Source organism: Colletotrichum navitas (genome assembly GCF_030913465.1).
Source record: "Colletotrichum navitas strain CBS 125086 chromosome Unknown LY79scaffold_17, whole genome shotgun sequence".
Classification (NCBI taxonomy): domain Eukaryota; kingdom Fungi; phylum Ascomycota; class Sordariomycetes; order Glomerellales; family Glomerellaceae; genus Colletotrichum; species Colletotrichum navitas.
This window is the reverse complement of record NW_026850563.1, coordinates 147,825-160,755: the sequence shown is the minus strand read 5'-3', so window position 1 is coordinate 160,755 and position 12,931 is coordinate 147,825. Positions and strand designations below refer to the sequence as shown.

The window sequence follows — 12,931 nt, the reverse complement described above, 5'->3', positions numbered from 1 at the left end:
ATTTCTCCGAATGACGTGATAGCCCTTTCACAAGTTCATGGCATTTTATGGTTCGAATGGCTGCATTTATCAGCTTTGCTTTGAAATACAGTCACTTAGACGTCAATGGATGTATAATAAGGCAGAATCTCGCCCCGAAAAGAGAAATCCTAATCCATCACATATTGATATCGCATCACAAGAAACTCTCCAACACCACCCATCTCATCGTGAACTCCCCTCATCATCTCACCGTATATTAGAAGTAACACTACAGCCCTACCAGACCCCAACATGGCCATCGACAGAGTTCCCCGCGGCGACGTCCGTGCAACCCTCAACTTCTTCGCGGCGCCGGCAGACAACTCCGCTCCCTACAACATTATCCACCCCGAAGGAACCCCCGAAAGGAACTACGGCGACAGCCCCACCGAGACCGTCCTGCACGACATCCGCGGCCGCGAGTCCGACTTCAACCTCGACCGCGACGCCTTCGCTGTGATCCGCAACCTCCCGCCCTCTTCCGAGAAGGACTTCGTCGAACACGCGTCCGTCGAGAGGAACTACTACCCCGAGGTCGAGAAGCTCATCCTGGAGCATGTCCCCGGAAGCAACCGCGTCCTGTTCTTCGACCACACCATCCGCCGCGCCGACCCCAAGGCCCTTCGGAGCCCCGTCACCCGCGTGCATATTGACCAGACGCCCGTCTCCGTCATCCAGCGCATCAAGAGACACCTGCCTGAAGAGGCAGACAAGCTCCTCGCCGGCCGCTATCGCATTATCAACGTCTGGCGGCCGCTCAACAAGAACCCCGTCGAGTCTTTCCCGCTGGCGTTCGCGTCATCCTCGACGCTGGCCGACGAGGATATCGTCCCCGTCGAGCACCGCTACACTACCGGCTACACCGGCCAGACGGCGGCCATCAAATTCAACCCGGAACAGAAGTGGTACTACTTGAGCGGCATGACGGGCGATGAGCGGCTGCTACTTGAGTGTTTTGACAGCGAGGGCCTACGCGATGGCACGGGCGTGGCGGGCGGGCGGGTGGCTCATACTGCTTTTGAAGACCCGAGAAGCAGGGCCGATGCCGAAGGTCGTGAAAGCATCGAGGTCCGCGCCCTTGTCTTTGGCCCATGAAAGGTCACTTTAACATACAAGTCATATACGAGTCAATGAGAACATGAATGTTTGATTATGAACATCAGGGTATCAATGCGGGCGGGATGTTCTACCTCCGGACAAGAACTTGTCTCTCCGTAACAGCAAGCCCCTTCGCCATATGCCACCCTGTGTGCATGCGTGTGTCATGAGATCGGTGAATTGTCCACGTAATACAATCCTCCATCGTGAAAGCTACTAAAGAAAATAAGAAACGCAAGCTTGCTCGGCACGGGAACTCGACCCGCCGCGATGAAAAGAGGCTGTTATCCCCGAATTTGTCCACATACACATGGAGAGGCACATGGCCAGTGCCACCCAATTTTCCCAAACGCCGAAACACCTTCCAACTTCTCGTATGTCATCCCTAGTTCTTGCGGCCCTTGCCGCGAGAGCTGCCCTGCCGACTCATGGCTGCGCCTCCTGCTGCGCTGCTGTTGCGACTCATGGGAACCGCAGCAACAGCCGCGAGAGACGAAGGTGGAGCCTCGTCTCTGATGCTGCTCTCAATCGGCATCAGATCCTCTCTAAGTTTCGTCGGATCCGGCCGGGGGCCGGGCTTGAATCCTGTGTAGGGAGTGTTGGTGTACGGTGTGATAGCAGCCTCCAAGAGCTTTCTGCTACCGTTGGGGTGATCGATTGAATCGCCGGGCTTGTGGTTCGCGTCATACTTCTTGAACAGGTCCATAACCATGATGTCAGAGTTGATCTCCTCGTGCGACAGCGGTTGAGGCAGGTTGCCGTCGGTGTTCCCTCTGACTGGCTTGAAGTAGTTCGTCACATTGACCGCCGGTAATTTGGCAGGCTCATGTGGCTGCATGATCTCAAGGTACTTGGGTAATTCGAGGCCATTGGCGCCCTCGACAGCATCGATCAGACTCTGGTTGATACCAGCCCTTGTGCTTCTAGTAGCGTGAGAGCTTGTGCGTTCCATGGTCGGGGCCGACAGAGTAGGCTCGCTATCCTGGTCACCGTTCTCGTCGCCTTGACCGGAATCGCTTCCGGGGGAAGAACCCCCGTTCGCATAGGGCTTGTGTCTAAGGACATATTTGTGAGAAGCAACAGCAGCTTGGTTGTATGCCAGAGAGAGCTCCTTATCAGTGAAGAGCTTATCAATACTGTAGGCGGGTCCATTCTGTTTTGCGGCAACACGGAGCTTCTCGTTCTGCCAGAGAGGCGTCGTGCTGTTAGGGTCGAGCACTCGTCTAGTGGGGACGGGGGAGCCATCGTCTTCGCCCGGGTTCCTCTTGCGTTTCTTGCCGTCCGCGTAGCCGGCGAGCTCCTCGGCATCTTTGCGTAGCCTTGTCGCACGCTTCCCGTGAGTGCCTCCAGGGCTGGCTGGGTTGGTTATGCTGAACTGGTTGGGGTGAAGGAGCAATGCCGAAGAATCGGATATCTCCAGCGCCTCCTTTTCCTTGTTCAGACGGTATTTTCTCGAGAGCAGGGTATTAACGAGACGGTCACGAAGGGTAGCAGAGAGAGCTTGGTGCTCGCGCTTCGCCGTCTCCACCTTGTAGACGTATTCGTTCTTGTATTGCTGGAGGCGGCGCTCGTGCTCGTGCTGTTGGTGCAATGATTAGCTGAGCCGAGCAGGGGCAAAGGGAGATAAAAATCGGTTGCACTCACCATGTGTTGGAGCAAGTGGAAATCCCTGTACTCAATGAGATCCTCGATGCCTTGAACGAAGTCTTCGAATTTGGGACCGGCCATCTGCAGCAGAGTGCGGTTGCTGTCAGACAGCGCATCTTGTCCCTGTGTCTCTTCATGTTCTTGACGCAGGCTGGCGATGACATTCAAAACATCGTCGGCGTACGGGTCGATGCGCTGCACGAGATTGGTGTCGATCTGAACCTTCTGAAGCTGATCACGGTATCCGAGATCGCGGTCCTTGCTGAACTTCTTCTGCAGGTTGGCGATCTTGTCGGCAAGGGCCTGGCGCTTGCGGTCGCGCTTCGACTGGGGCGCCGGAGAGGCTCGCCCGGCCTTGTGTTGGGCAGAGGTACCGCCCAAATTGGGGGTAGACGCTTCGTTGGCTGCCATTGGGGCAGTGACAATCAAGCTCGTGTATCGTTCGTCCAACTGCGCGCTTATGGGGTTTGGTTGTGGAGAGTGGTTGTTCTGGTTTGAGAACGGGACGCTGGTTTGGTGATGTGAATAGCAGCCGTCAACCGTCGCAAACCGGAGTTCGAGCGAGATGAGCTCTAAGGAAGGGGAGAAGGGGAAGAATATGTTTAACAAGGGTTTCGGAAGAGAGAAAAATGAACTATCAATCGCTGCTCTAGAGCAAGGGGAATTCCGCCCATTCGCAGCGCCAGATCTCGTAGAGATGTTTGTGTGGGAGAACAAGAACAAGAACCGGAGAAAGTGAGGGTACTACAAAATGGACCGGTCGTACTGTGGCTTGCCTTGTCAGCCTTCTTCGCGCTAAGTGAGTGCATGTATTTCTGTACCTGACTGCTGGAGGGGCTGGGTTTTCTTATTGGATGGGGGTTACCCGATGACTTCCGCAGGGGCCAGGCTGGTTTAGCGGGCGGAAGGGATGAAAAATAGCAGCTTCCAGCGCGCTGTGCAGCACGCCGAATTTCACCCGGGGACTACAGCTTCACCGTCCTCCGTCTTGCGCTTTGTGGTGCTGCCAGCTGTCTCGTTCTTGTTTTGCTGTGTCGTTTGCGCTGTTTCGCAAAACTTCAAGTACGAGGGCGAGTTGTCCGCCTACTATTTGTGAGTTCGTTCTTCCTTGCCCTCCACTTAGCTCTCTCCAGAAATTCAAAGTGAACACCAAGAGCGGGACGGGGGTGAATAAGGGTGCAGGTGACAAGGCAAGCCTCAGGCAACTTCAAGGTAGAGTGACGGGGCTGAATGTACACACCACCGCTCACTGACTCTAGCAGGGCACACTTTCCAATGGAATGATGTGCCCTTCGACTACCTACCTAGAAGAGTATTGAAGTCACAGCCCGAGGAACAACTCAAAGGTTAAGGCTCCCATTGAACACGCTGTTTCGGCACACCAGGTCGGAGGCTACGGGTAGAATGGTTCGTATTAGAGGACCACTGGCCGGGGTAGAGTCTAGAGAAACAAAGGCTGTTTCGACAACAGGCTTACATCGGAGTTGCATTGCGTTTGCATTTCTTGCAAATGACAGGCCTACTAGTCCTATAATCCGTTTCTGAGCTTCTGCAGTTGGCCCATCAAGCCATAAACGCCGAGATAAGTCTTGTTCTCCGCTGCGTCGGCATGAACACTCCCTTTCCTCGCCCGTCCATCGCCCCCATCCCTCCTGCTCGCTTGGTCCACTTCCCTCATGAGGTCCCTGTGCCGGTCCTCAACCATCTTGGCCAGGCTCTCGATGAACCTTGTCCTGCCCTTCTCCTCTGCCGTCCCCTTCCACACCTGATTCAGCTCCTTGAGCTCCTCGATGCGCTGCGCCGCCTTCTCGATTCCCTTGACCGGGTCTTCCGACTTGGTCAGCAACTGCGAGATCTCGTCCCGCAGCTTCTGGAGGACCTGCTGCCCCTTCTCCTCCGTGCTGTGCTGATCGGATCCGGGGTCTGGCGCCGAGACGGACAGGAAGGACGAGCTGACCGAGAGCTCCGACGGCGGGAAGACAAACTCCATGGCGTCGCCAAAGGTCTTGATGACGGTGTCGAGGCGGGAGCGGACCACCGTCAATGTCCGCAGCTGGTGGATGTACGGCGGTTCTGTAAGTGTCTCTCCCTCCGCGGCAGTGCCGCCCTCGTCTGCCTTGGCGGTTCCGACAGACTCCCTCCTTTCTTCATCATTCAAGACTTTAGGTGCCGTCTTGTCTATAGCTCCCTCGTCTAGACCGCCAGGCGCAAATTTCTTAATGTCCTCCTGCAGCGTCTCATTCATCGTCTCGGCCAGACTCAATGTCTCGCCTCGCAAAAGTTCTACCTCGTAGGCGAGTCGACTGCCACTCCGTAAGATGTCGTCTGTCAAATGGGTGAGCGTGCCTGAAAGCCTCGTTGTGTGAATGTTGAGTTGAGATAACAGCGCCTGCGCCTCGTTGGACAGTTCGGCCAGCGGAACGGCCTGGCCCCCGTTTCGAGATGCACGATTGCTCCCGTTCTGAAGAGGGGCCAGATTGGCGTTAAGATACGCGGCAGGGTCAAACGAAGGATCCAAGAAGTCATGAAGGAACTCGTCCGCTACGTGGCTCGACTTGGGCTGGATGGTCGACTTGGGCTGTTGGCGGGTATGGACGGGGAGGTTTTTGGATGCAGCGGCGTTGCTGCTTTGGCGCCGGCGCAATGCCGTCTGGGAATCCCACGACATTTTTCGGAAGAAGATATGACGGTCAGAGAGTTTCGGTGTTTGCCGAGTTCATACAAGACAATGCCTCACAGAGGACAGGTCTCATCTGGACGACTTGAATGAATCCATGGGGTGAGTGAGAGGTTGGTTGGTTGGTAGTGTGCCCCACTTTCCCCCGTAGTTGGTCTCCCTTAAGCGAACACAACGGTGGCGCTTGCTTCGCGGTGTTTGGTTCGGCGCTGACCACTCCTGAATCATACTTTCACGTCCAAAGTAAATATTTACCGCGTGTTTGAACGACGAATGCTATTGCATTCTTAAATAATTTTCGAGAATAAAAATAGGATGCTTTACGACAGAATATCTTTCGCCACTATTACTGGGTATCTTTTGGCCACAAAAGCTCCCTTTGGTACAAGGATCGAATCATCGACCCAAATACAATAAACCATACAACTATTAAACACGCGGCCATAACACATCCGGAGACCTGCAGTCCCCTGTTCTGAAATACTTTCCCAAGGCTTGTGGTGGCAGTAATCAGCGCCGTGTTCGGAAACACGAACGACCACCATGTCATCTGGAAAGACATTTTCTTCTTTGGCCATATAACTTTCCAGAGCGACCCAACGGAGACGATGAAGAACCATAGGGACAGGCCCCATAGCCACAGACCGATAAAGGCAGACATTACTTTGACAATAGGCACGGCTATGTCAGTGCCTAGGAAATTGCTAGGCAGGATGGTCGCTGCCTCGTTGCCGAGTTGCACTTTTAATGGTTAGTAGGACTTATTTCACTCGCAAGGCGATAACAGTACCTAGTCCTCCCACCGTGAATGCAAATGGCCCGATAGAAATAAACTATATCTTGGTCAACTTGGCGCTACTTCGCGGCACGGCACAAAGAGACACATACCACACCAGGACGTTGGAACTCTCGGGGAAGCTTTTGTGTCATTAACCGGTAGATGAAGGCAGCCGAGATCATGAAGGCAATCATACAACCCGCACCTTGAGTAGCCACGGCAGAGAGGGCAATTGCAGGAGTGTTAAGAGTGACGGTGTGTTGATTGGCCTGGGTTGCGGCTTGAATGAGGTTGCTAGCAAAAGGTGCCGTGAGAAGAAGTGGATATGCTGGAAATACCCATGTCGGTGTCATGGTATGGATAGGGAAGGCTCTACAGCATAGTTAGTAAGGCCATATTTGCAGCCAGAGGGAGAGACTAATGCTCACGTTGTCGACCACAGAATCAGGTAGATAGTCGAGCTAGCTAGCACGCTCAAGGCTGTATAGGACCAGAACATAATCTGCATGACTCTGAGAAGCCAAGGGCCAACACGTGGAACGCCGAATTGGCATATATTGATCGATATAATGGCAACCCTTGGCATGTTTAGTTGATATCCTACACCGTTGGACCAATGAACTCACGACACAACGGATGAAGGAATAAAGAGGGACTCAGTCTGGTCGGCGATTGAGTGTTTGAGCGAGCCTGGTCGAAGCTTGAAGCGTAAACCAGCAAGCACACAATTCATGATGAACAGGATGATGTTGAGGAGAAAAAAGGCGGTGGCCACGCCGTTGAGCCAAGCGGCGTCATATGGAACTGTTCAAAGTTTAGCGGATACTCAATCCAGTGAAACGAGAAATACCCACGAGAGTGTATTACATTTGCCATTCCCCCGGTGGCCTATGTCATGTCAGTATCCTAGTGAAGCAGTCTGTCGTTCGTTGTTTACCATTGTCTGCCATTTGTTAGCGAATGGTTCGATAAATGGAATCCGGTTTACTTTCCATTGTGAACCAGGTCCACGTATGGCACGCGATGCGATCTCGGATTCCCACCTTACGGAGGCTGGAGTGGTTAGCTTTGCCGGCTTTCTCGTTGCTGGGAATGGACTCGTTCGAGTCTGCCCGCGCCTCGGTAGGTGGATGAGCCGCCCCATGCACCGGTGCCGACTCGGGCCCGTAAGAAGAGTAGAGGAGGAATGGAGGGCGTCTGAGGGGGGAATTCGGCGTCTGGAAGGAAGTTGAGGGAGCCTTATTGGCATGAGCGAGCCACGAGGGGCGGCTGTGCTCGTCAGGAGTAAGGTAGCCATCTACCATTTCATCGGAGGGGGCCATTTTGCTGTAGGTGAGTCCCAGTCTTCGGGTCCCCTTGCCAGTAACTTTGAGACGACATAGAGCGGGAAGAGCAGGCTGGGCTCAGCATTGGAGAGGGCGATGTTCATATAGACGAGATTGGTGATGAACACAACGTGGTCGAGGAACAATGACCCAAGATCGAACAGAGGCATGCTCAGAAAAGGTCGGGCGTTCGGCGACGCAGGTTTCCACGCAACGCCGGTTGAGTCCAAGGAAAAAAAAAAAAAAAAAGGGCGGTCACAGGCGTGAGGGGATAGCGTTGACGCCCCTAAGAGGTTGTGGGTGGGTGGATAGAGTCAGATGCCTGCCCTGGGCGTATCGTGCAAGACCAACAATGCAGATCCCGGCTCTTTCCCTGGGCAAAAACAAGCTACGAACTGTCCTGTGGCTGCGGCCAAGGTTGCGTTGTGTGTCGGGTTCCACTCGGCCTTGTCCGCCGGCTACTATGACGGGATATTTCGGTGGTTCGTGGCCAACGGCGAAGGCGACAATGGTTGGGAACAACACCCACCACGATAGGGTTTTGTCAGAGGCTTGATTGATATCAGGTTACAGGAAAATGGTTCAGTTTGACGAGTGAGGCAGATCCCGGCGAGAAGCTGAAGTGTAGTGTAGAGAGTGGTGCCGGTGTCATCCAGAAGCTGGCAGAAGAGTGTGGCAGGCAGGTGCAACATTTAGCCTGGCCTACTGGAGATGCCCAGAGACTCGGGTCACCCTGCCGCGGATGACGCAGTATGACTGGGGTACCATGTGGGGAACATCTATGAACACGGCATCAAAATTTGAAGTTCAGCCAACAAACAGCGGCTACCCGAGTTATTCCCGTGATGCCAGGCTCAGCCGCTCAGCTCAATTAACCCAGATTCAACATCTCCGATCAACAAGGACTGAAAGGGTGGGTACGCTTTTGTGGTCGGTATAGTGTAGGATGTTGAGAGCGAGCGAGCAACATGGTCAAATGGCGGGAAAACAATGGATGGCCATCGTATCTGTAGCGCTGGTACGGAGGCTAGTTTGTCCGCGCTAGTTCTCTGATCATCGGCATTTTTTCTTATCTTATCGTGCTCACCTACCTTAGACATACAGCTGCTGATAGGATACACCTCGCTCGCAAGCACGCGGAGGCTTGCTTACTGAGATATCGGAACCGTGACCCACGACTTTTGACCTCACACTCGCATTGGCGCCTGGGCCGGTTGTTGTCTAATTCGACTTCGGCGCGTCCAGCGGTTACAACACCCCTCGCTGAGCGTCAGTCCTGACCTTAGCGGTGCAGAGATTACACCTGGCAATCCAGCTCTGCGCGCCTACCCTGCTGCTATCAGGTCTTAGAAAGAAATGGGCCCCGTTGGACATTTTGGAAGGTACCTGCTCCGGCAAAGTGCACCGTAGCTACCTAGGTTCCTCCTCGCGCATCCAAGGTACCTACCGTCTATCAACGACTGACGTTCCTGCTCCTCGACAACACTCCTCATTCAGACCCCCTCAGCCAGTGACCATGACAGGTGCGCTGCGTCTTCTCGACCAGTTGATTCACGAGACAGGACTTGACGTCTCCTCTTACAATGACGACTTCTACAATCTCTCTCGACACATTTGTACTATGCAACCCAAAAACTGCCTCTTGTGTTACTGTTGCGAGTAATTTTTCTCTTCGTACCCTGTCGTCTCGGACATCCTTGTCATCCGCGGACGAACTGCTCGTTAGTATTCGAGAGGGCGATATACTGGTAGAGAAAGCCCGCTCGTTTCGCCTCGTGGTCTCCATAGTACTTGAGGGAAAAGACTTGGCGGATCGCCATGACTTCATTGACCAGGTCGCCAGCCACCTGGCAGACTGCCCAGTGAGCGACATCCAGAGCCTACGAAGCATGAAAGCTAACGCATAGAAAGATTTGGTCTCAGCTAGGACTTCTCGCGACTCGCGATAGAGACGATGTCTGCAGCTTGCGGCACCTATCGTTCACAGTCACACATCTTGACAGAACTCCGTACCCAGACATGCCTCCCAGCACTATTGTTGGGATATTACAACACGTCACGTGTTCTTTTCACTTCCACCGGGATTTGCGCTTGTTAGAGGAACCCGAGATGATAATTCTGGATCCCTGCTTCGGTTCAATCAGCGATGTGGATCCTAATGGCTGGCCTCCGGGATAGGACCCGAACGACGACGTTGACGAATCTCCATCTACACAGGACTCGGGCGTCTGTCTCCCAGATGATGAGGCTATTGCTGGACAACATCCATGGAAGCAAGAGTGTCTAGACGACAAGGCAATGCCCTCTTCCGCCGTAATGTGGCTACTAGAAGCTGGCCTCGATACTCTAATGGTCGACCGAAGGCGTTCTGCCGACATTCAAACTATTCAGTCCATGGGATCTCCCCCCTTAGCTCACCTTATACCTGAAATTTTTAATATCAAGTATCTTTCGGTATGACAGTTCTTTCTTGTGTGGAGAGGATGCATGATAGCCACAGACAAACTAACACGATACAGTCGCTTGCCTCCCGATCCTACCTCCTTCCAGGCTTGTCATCTGTGTTCGCAGTCTTGGACGGAATCGAGTCCAGGCGAATACAGGATTTGATCGAGGACAGACCTGAAAGCCAACCTAGTGAAGCTAACGACCATTTGAGCGAAAATTTCTGGCAACAACTATGGCGGCTGACACGGACAAGACTTCCGCCCTTTCAGAGGGGCGACTTGCAACAGCGAGGGGTTCGCGAAGCAGCGGCATCGGACAACGATGCCCTTTCGACAAAGGAAGTTGAGAGGTCATCTTGCTACCGACCCCTGTCAAGGGATCGAACTTTTGCCGACAAGGTATCAAATCGCGAAGTTGGTACAGAGATTGATACCTGCAAGAGCTACGACATACAGGACCACTTTGCGGACTCTGATATGGGGCAGCACGAAGATGACGTTGATGAGTTGGCATCTGAGGCGAATGACACATATCGCTATTCCTCCCCATTCCTAAGCATGGATGACATTTCCTATCAATACGAGGGTGAGGTGGGCGATGTTGGCGCTTCCCGCGTTGAACATGCTGTCGACCACGATGACAGATTCGTTTCTTTCAGCTCTGGGGTTGTAAGCTCGCTATTCGTACCATTCTCTGGAGATGCCAGCCCAGAGGACTTTGAAGCGAAGGACCTAGACCAGACAGACCTCGAGGACAACCGAAAGCTGAGTCGAAAGCCGATGTCAATGACATTTTCGACGGGTTCGCAAGCCATTGCTGCTCAGGCTCGAGAACCCTTTAGCAACTGGTGGAGTTCTGATGTTGACTCTGGGGAAGAGCAATCCGCGACGCCTGACAACACACGCGGACTCCAAGAGCGAATATCACCACTTCCTCACAGCGATTGTCATGTTATCATGATTGGGGGAGATAACGCAATTCCACAGCCACAAATGGAAAGGGAAAATGATGCTGAAAGTGGCTCACGAAACGATGACAGAAGCGTTGAAGGTTCTGACGATACTTCTTGGGAGCCGTCGCAAACCCGCTGGTACTCGGCCATGCTCTTGGAAGAAATCGAGATGGAGGACCATTCCGAGGATGAATGGGCAGTTTAACGTCGTCCCAGGGAGTCGGAGGTTGTTCAACATAAACACTCCGCCAGTATTTGATGGAGGCCTGACAATTTAATATGCAATGGTATTGTGCAAGAAAAATGAACGTCGAATGCAACCTGTGACATCCGAGCATCCTAATAAGTGTGGCTCGATACTCTAGAACGGCCATGCAAAACCGATCCAGCTCTCGAGTCCTGGCTCGGCCCATTATCCAACCTTTCGATCCACCGCGGGGTTGCTGTCGGATCCAGCATGGCGACGCCTCTCCCATCGACAGTTTCGGTTCATCGTACGACAATTCGATGGTGATCAAATCGATATAATCGCATCACCCCACATGACCCAGCTCCTATGCACAAACTCTCCAACAAGCACGCTCCTTGTTCTCTCCAGCCTGCGCGTCCTCTTATTTTTTCCCGCCCTTGGCCCCCCCCTTCCTAGGCTCCTTCTTCTTCTGCTGTTCGGGTTTCAAAGTCGCAAAGTGAATGTACCAGAGCAGGACGCACTGAAGGATGATGGCGAGAAGGACAATCAGGAGAATGGTGAAGAGAATGGGCTGATCGTTCAGGACGGCGACGGCCTCGGGCGTGGCGCCAATGGATCGGAACCAGTCGAATTGACCCATCTTTGCGACTTCAGGGATTGTGGTGTCGGTAGCTGACGTTGAAGAACGAAGGAGGCGCGGGCTCTTTTGGCGATAGTAATATCTGAGAACAAATGGTCCTTTATTTATCGACGAAGGGGACAGGAGGCGAGTAGTTCGTTCTCAGATGGTTGCGACAGTATGGACTGCGGGGCTTCGGATTAAATGAGTACTGATAGAAGGAAGTCAAAATGAAAGTCTGAGTCTCAAGTGCGCCAGTCACAAGGGAAAGAAAAGTACGGATTGTCGGAAGCCGGATTAGATGTTTTTGTTGGAAACACGAGATATGAAGAGGCCCGGAGGAGGAGAGAAGGGAATAGGAGGGTTCGTTGGGGCTAAAATGTACGAAAAAGATCCGCCCGGCTTCTCGAAACGGGGGACGTCACAATTTGGGGTGCAGTCAAGGTACGAAGGACAATGGCCCTACAGTGGTCAGTGGTTCACACAGGCCAGGCCGCCGTTGTGGTTGGTGGGTGAGACCAGGACGCGACATGCGGTACGCATCGTGGTGGTCAGAATGCGTGGGAGGCGGCCAGGGGAGGGGGAAAGGGACCTTCGATGCGTTTCAGGCCTGCGGCAGAAAGTCGACTGATGTCTGCGGCTAGTGATTGGCTACCCAGGGACAAGCTGCAGCGGTTACTTCGGCACAGTGCAAGGGGGCCCGTCCATCTCAAGGAAAAGGCCTTGTCGGCGTCTGCTTGCAGGCCTTGGATTGAGTGCTGCGATCTGAAGGAGCTTTGAGCCAACGTGGCTGCGCATGCGTGGTGATGCTGGCTAGAAAAACATGATTATCGCCGGGTCCAGCACCCGCGGCTTTGGATTGATACGCCTCGAACTGGAGGATAGCGCGAGCATGGTACTTTTCGCCAAGATCTTATAAGTTAGCCCCTGAGCCACTGTCCAGAATGGTGTCTTATCGTCTCAGAGGGTCTCGCCCACCGAGGTCATGTGACTATGGGAACATCTCAGTGCCATCCGTCCAAGTCTGCACGGGCCACGAGCGGCAGAAAGCCGGATGCTGTCGACCAATGATGTGGCGTGATTCGGCCTAAGGCAATGTGAACGATGTACGGAGTACGCTGATCGAATTGAGCTTTCCAAAAAAAAAATTGTCGACCAGCTGGCGTGATCCTGAGC

At 53.5% G+C, this 12,931-nt stretch overlaps 7 protein-coding genes across 7 annotated transcripts; 2 read left to right on the top strand and 5 right to left on the bottom strand.

Moving 5' to 3' along the window:
• Nucleotides 1-30: 30 nt before the first annotated feature.
• Nucleotides 31-1,162, top strand: LY79DRAFT_547732 (methyltransferase). The gene has a single exon (XM_060557350.1). The coding sequence runs from the start codon at nucleotides 274-276 to the stop codon at nucleotides 1,114-1,116; it is 843 nt and encodes a 280-aa protein (XP_060416085.1). The 5' UTR covers nucleotides 31-273; the 3' UTR covers nucleotides 1,117-1,162.
• LY79DRAFT_603471 (Sds3-like-domain-containing protein) lies at nucleotides 1,163-3,524 on the bottom strand. The gene is made up of 2 exons (XM_060561863.1): nucleotides 2,764-3,524; nucleotides 1,163-2,698 (listed from the first exon to the last, which is right to left on the bottom strand). Exons 1-2 carry the CDS (start codon nucleotides 3,175-3,177, stop codon nucleotides 1,505-1,507), a joined length of 1,608 nt encoding a protein of 535 aa, XP_060416084.1. The 5' UTR covers nucleotides 3,178-3,524; the 3' UTR covers nucleotides 1,163-1,504.
• A 770-nt stretch (nucleotides 3,525-4,294) lies between these two features.
• Nucleotides 4,295-5,434, bottom strand: LY79DRAFT_511739 (uncharacterized protein; the record flags this gene model as incomplete). The annotated part of the gene is made up of 1 exon (XM_060554301.1): nucleotides 4,295-5,434. The coding sequence occupies one exon, from the start codon at nucleotides 5,432-5,434 to the stop codon at nucleotides 4,295-4,297; it is 1,140 nt and encodes a 379-aa protein (XP_060416083.1).
• A 355-nt stretch (nucleotides 5,435-5,789) lies between these two features.
• On the bottom strand, nucleotides 5,790-7,543 carry LY79DRAFT_511749 (C4-dicarboxylate transporter/malic acid transporter; the record flags this gene model as incomplete). The annotated part of the gene is made up of 7 exons (XM_060554303.1): nucleotides 5,790-6,184; nucleotides 6,234-6,276; nucleotides 6,332-6,593; nucleotides 6,650-6,799; nucleotides 6,848-7,025; nucleotides 7,076-7,109; nucleotides 7,265-7,543. 7 exons carry the CDS (start codon nucleotides 7,541-7,543, stop codon nucleotides 5,790-5,792), a joined length of 1,341 nt encoding a protein of 446 aa, XP_060416082.1.
• A 2,277-nt stretch (nucleotides 7,544-9,820) lies between these two features.
• On the top strand, nucleotides 9,821-10,548 carry LY79DRAFT_486589 (uncharacterized protein; the record flags this gene model as incomplete). The annotated part of the gene is made up of 2 exons (XM_060553297.1): nucleotides 9,821-10,000; nucleotides 10,066-10,548. Coding segments are annotated over 2 exons (663 nt in total), but the record flags the coding sequence as incomplete, so codon positions are not given.
• A 307-nt stretch (nucleotides 10,549-10,855) lies between these two features.
• Nucleotides 10,856-11,771, bottom strand: LY79DRAFT_115085 (uncharacterized protein). Its single transcript, XM_060550732.1, has 2 exons — nucleotides 11,610-11,771; nucleotides 10,856-11,545 (listed from the first exon to the last, which is right to left on the bottom strand). Exon 2 carries the CDS (start codon nucleotides 11,420-11,422, stop codon nucleotides 10,949-10,951), a length of 474 nt encoding a protein of 157 aa, XP_060416080.1. The 5' UTR covers nucleotides 11,423-11,545; nucleotides 11,610-11,771; the 3' UTR covers nucleotides 10,856-10,948.
• Nucleotides 11,558-11,776, bottom strand: LY79DRAFT_511726 (uncharacterized protein; the record flags this gene model as incomplete). The annotated part of the gene is made up of 1 exon (XM_060554299.1): nucleotides 11,558-11,776. One exon carries the CDS (start codon nucleotides 11,774-11,776, stop codon nucleotides 11,558-11,560), a length of 219 nt encoding a protein of 72 aa, XP_060416079.1.
• Nucleotides 11,777-12,931: the final 1,155 nt, after the last annotated feature.

Bases quoted from the DNA above. Each gene is read 5' to 3' on its own strand.
- LY79DRAFT_115085 (XM_060550732.1), bottom strand. From the start codon at position 11,422: ATGGGAGAGGCGTCGCCATGCTGGATCCGACAGCAACCCCGCGGTGGA.
- LY79DRAFT_547732 (XM_060557350.1), top strand. From the start codon at position 274: ATGGCCATCGACAGAGTTCCCCGCGGCGACGTCCGTGCAACCCTCAAC.
- LY79DRAFT_603471 (XM_060561863.1), bottom strand. From the start codon at position 3,177: ATGGCAGCCAACGAAGCGTCTACCCCCAATTTGGGCGGTACCTCTGCC. The intron at 2,699-2,763 runs GTGAGTGCAACC...TTGCACCAACAG, and splicing joins TCCACTTGCTCCAACACATG to CACGAGCACGAGCGCCGCCT.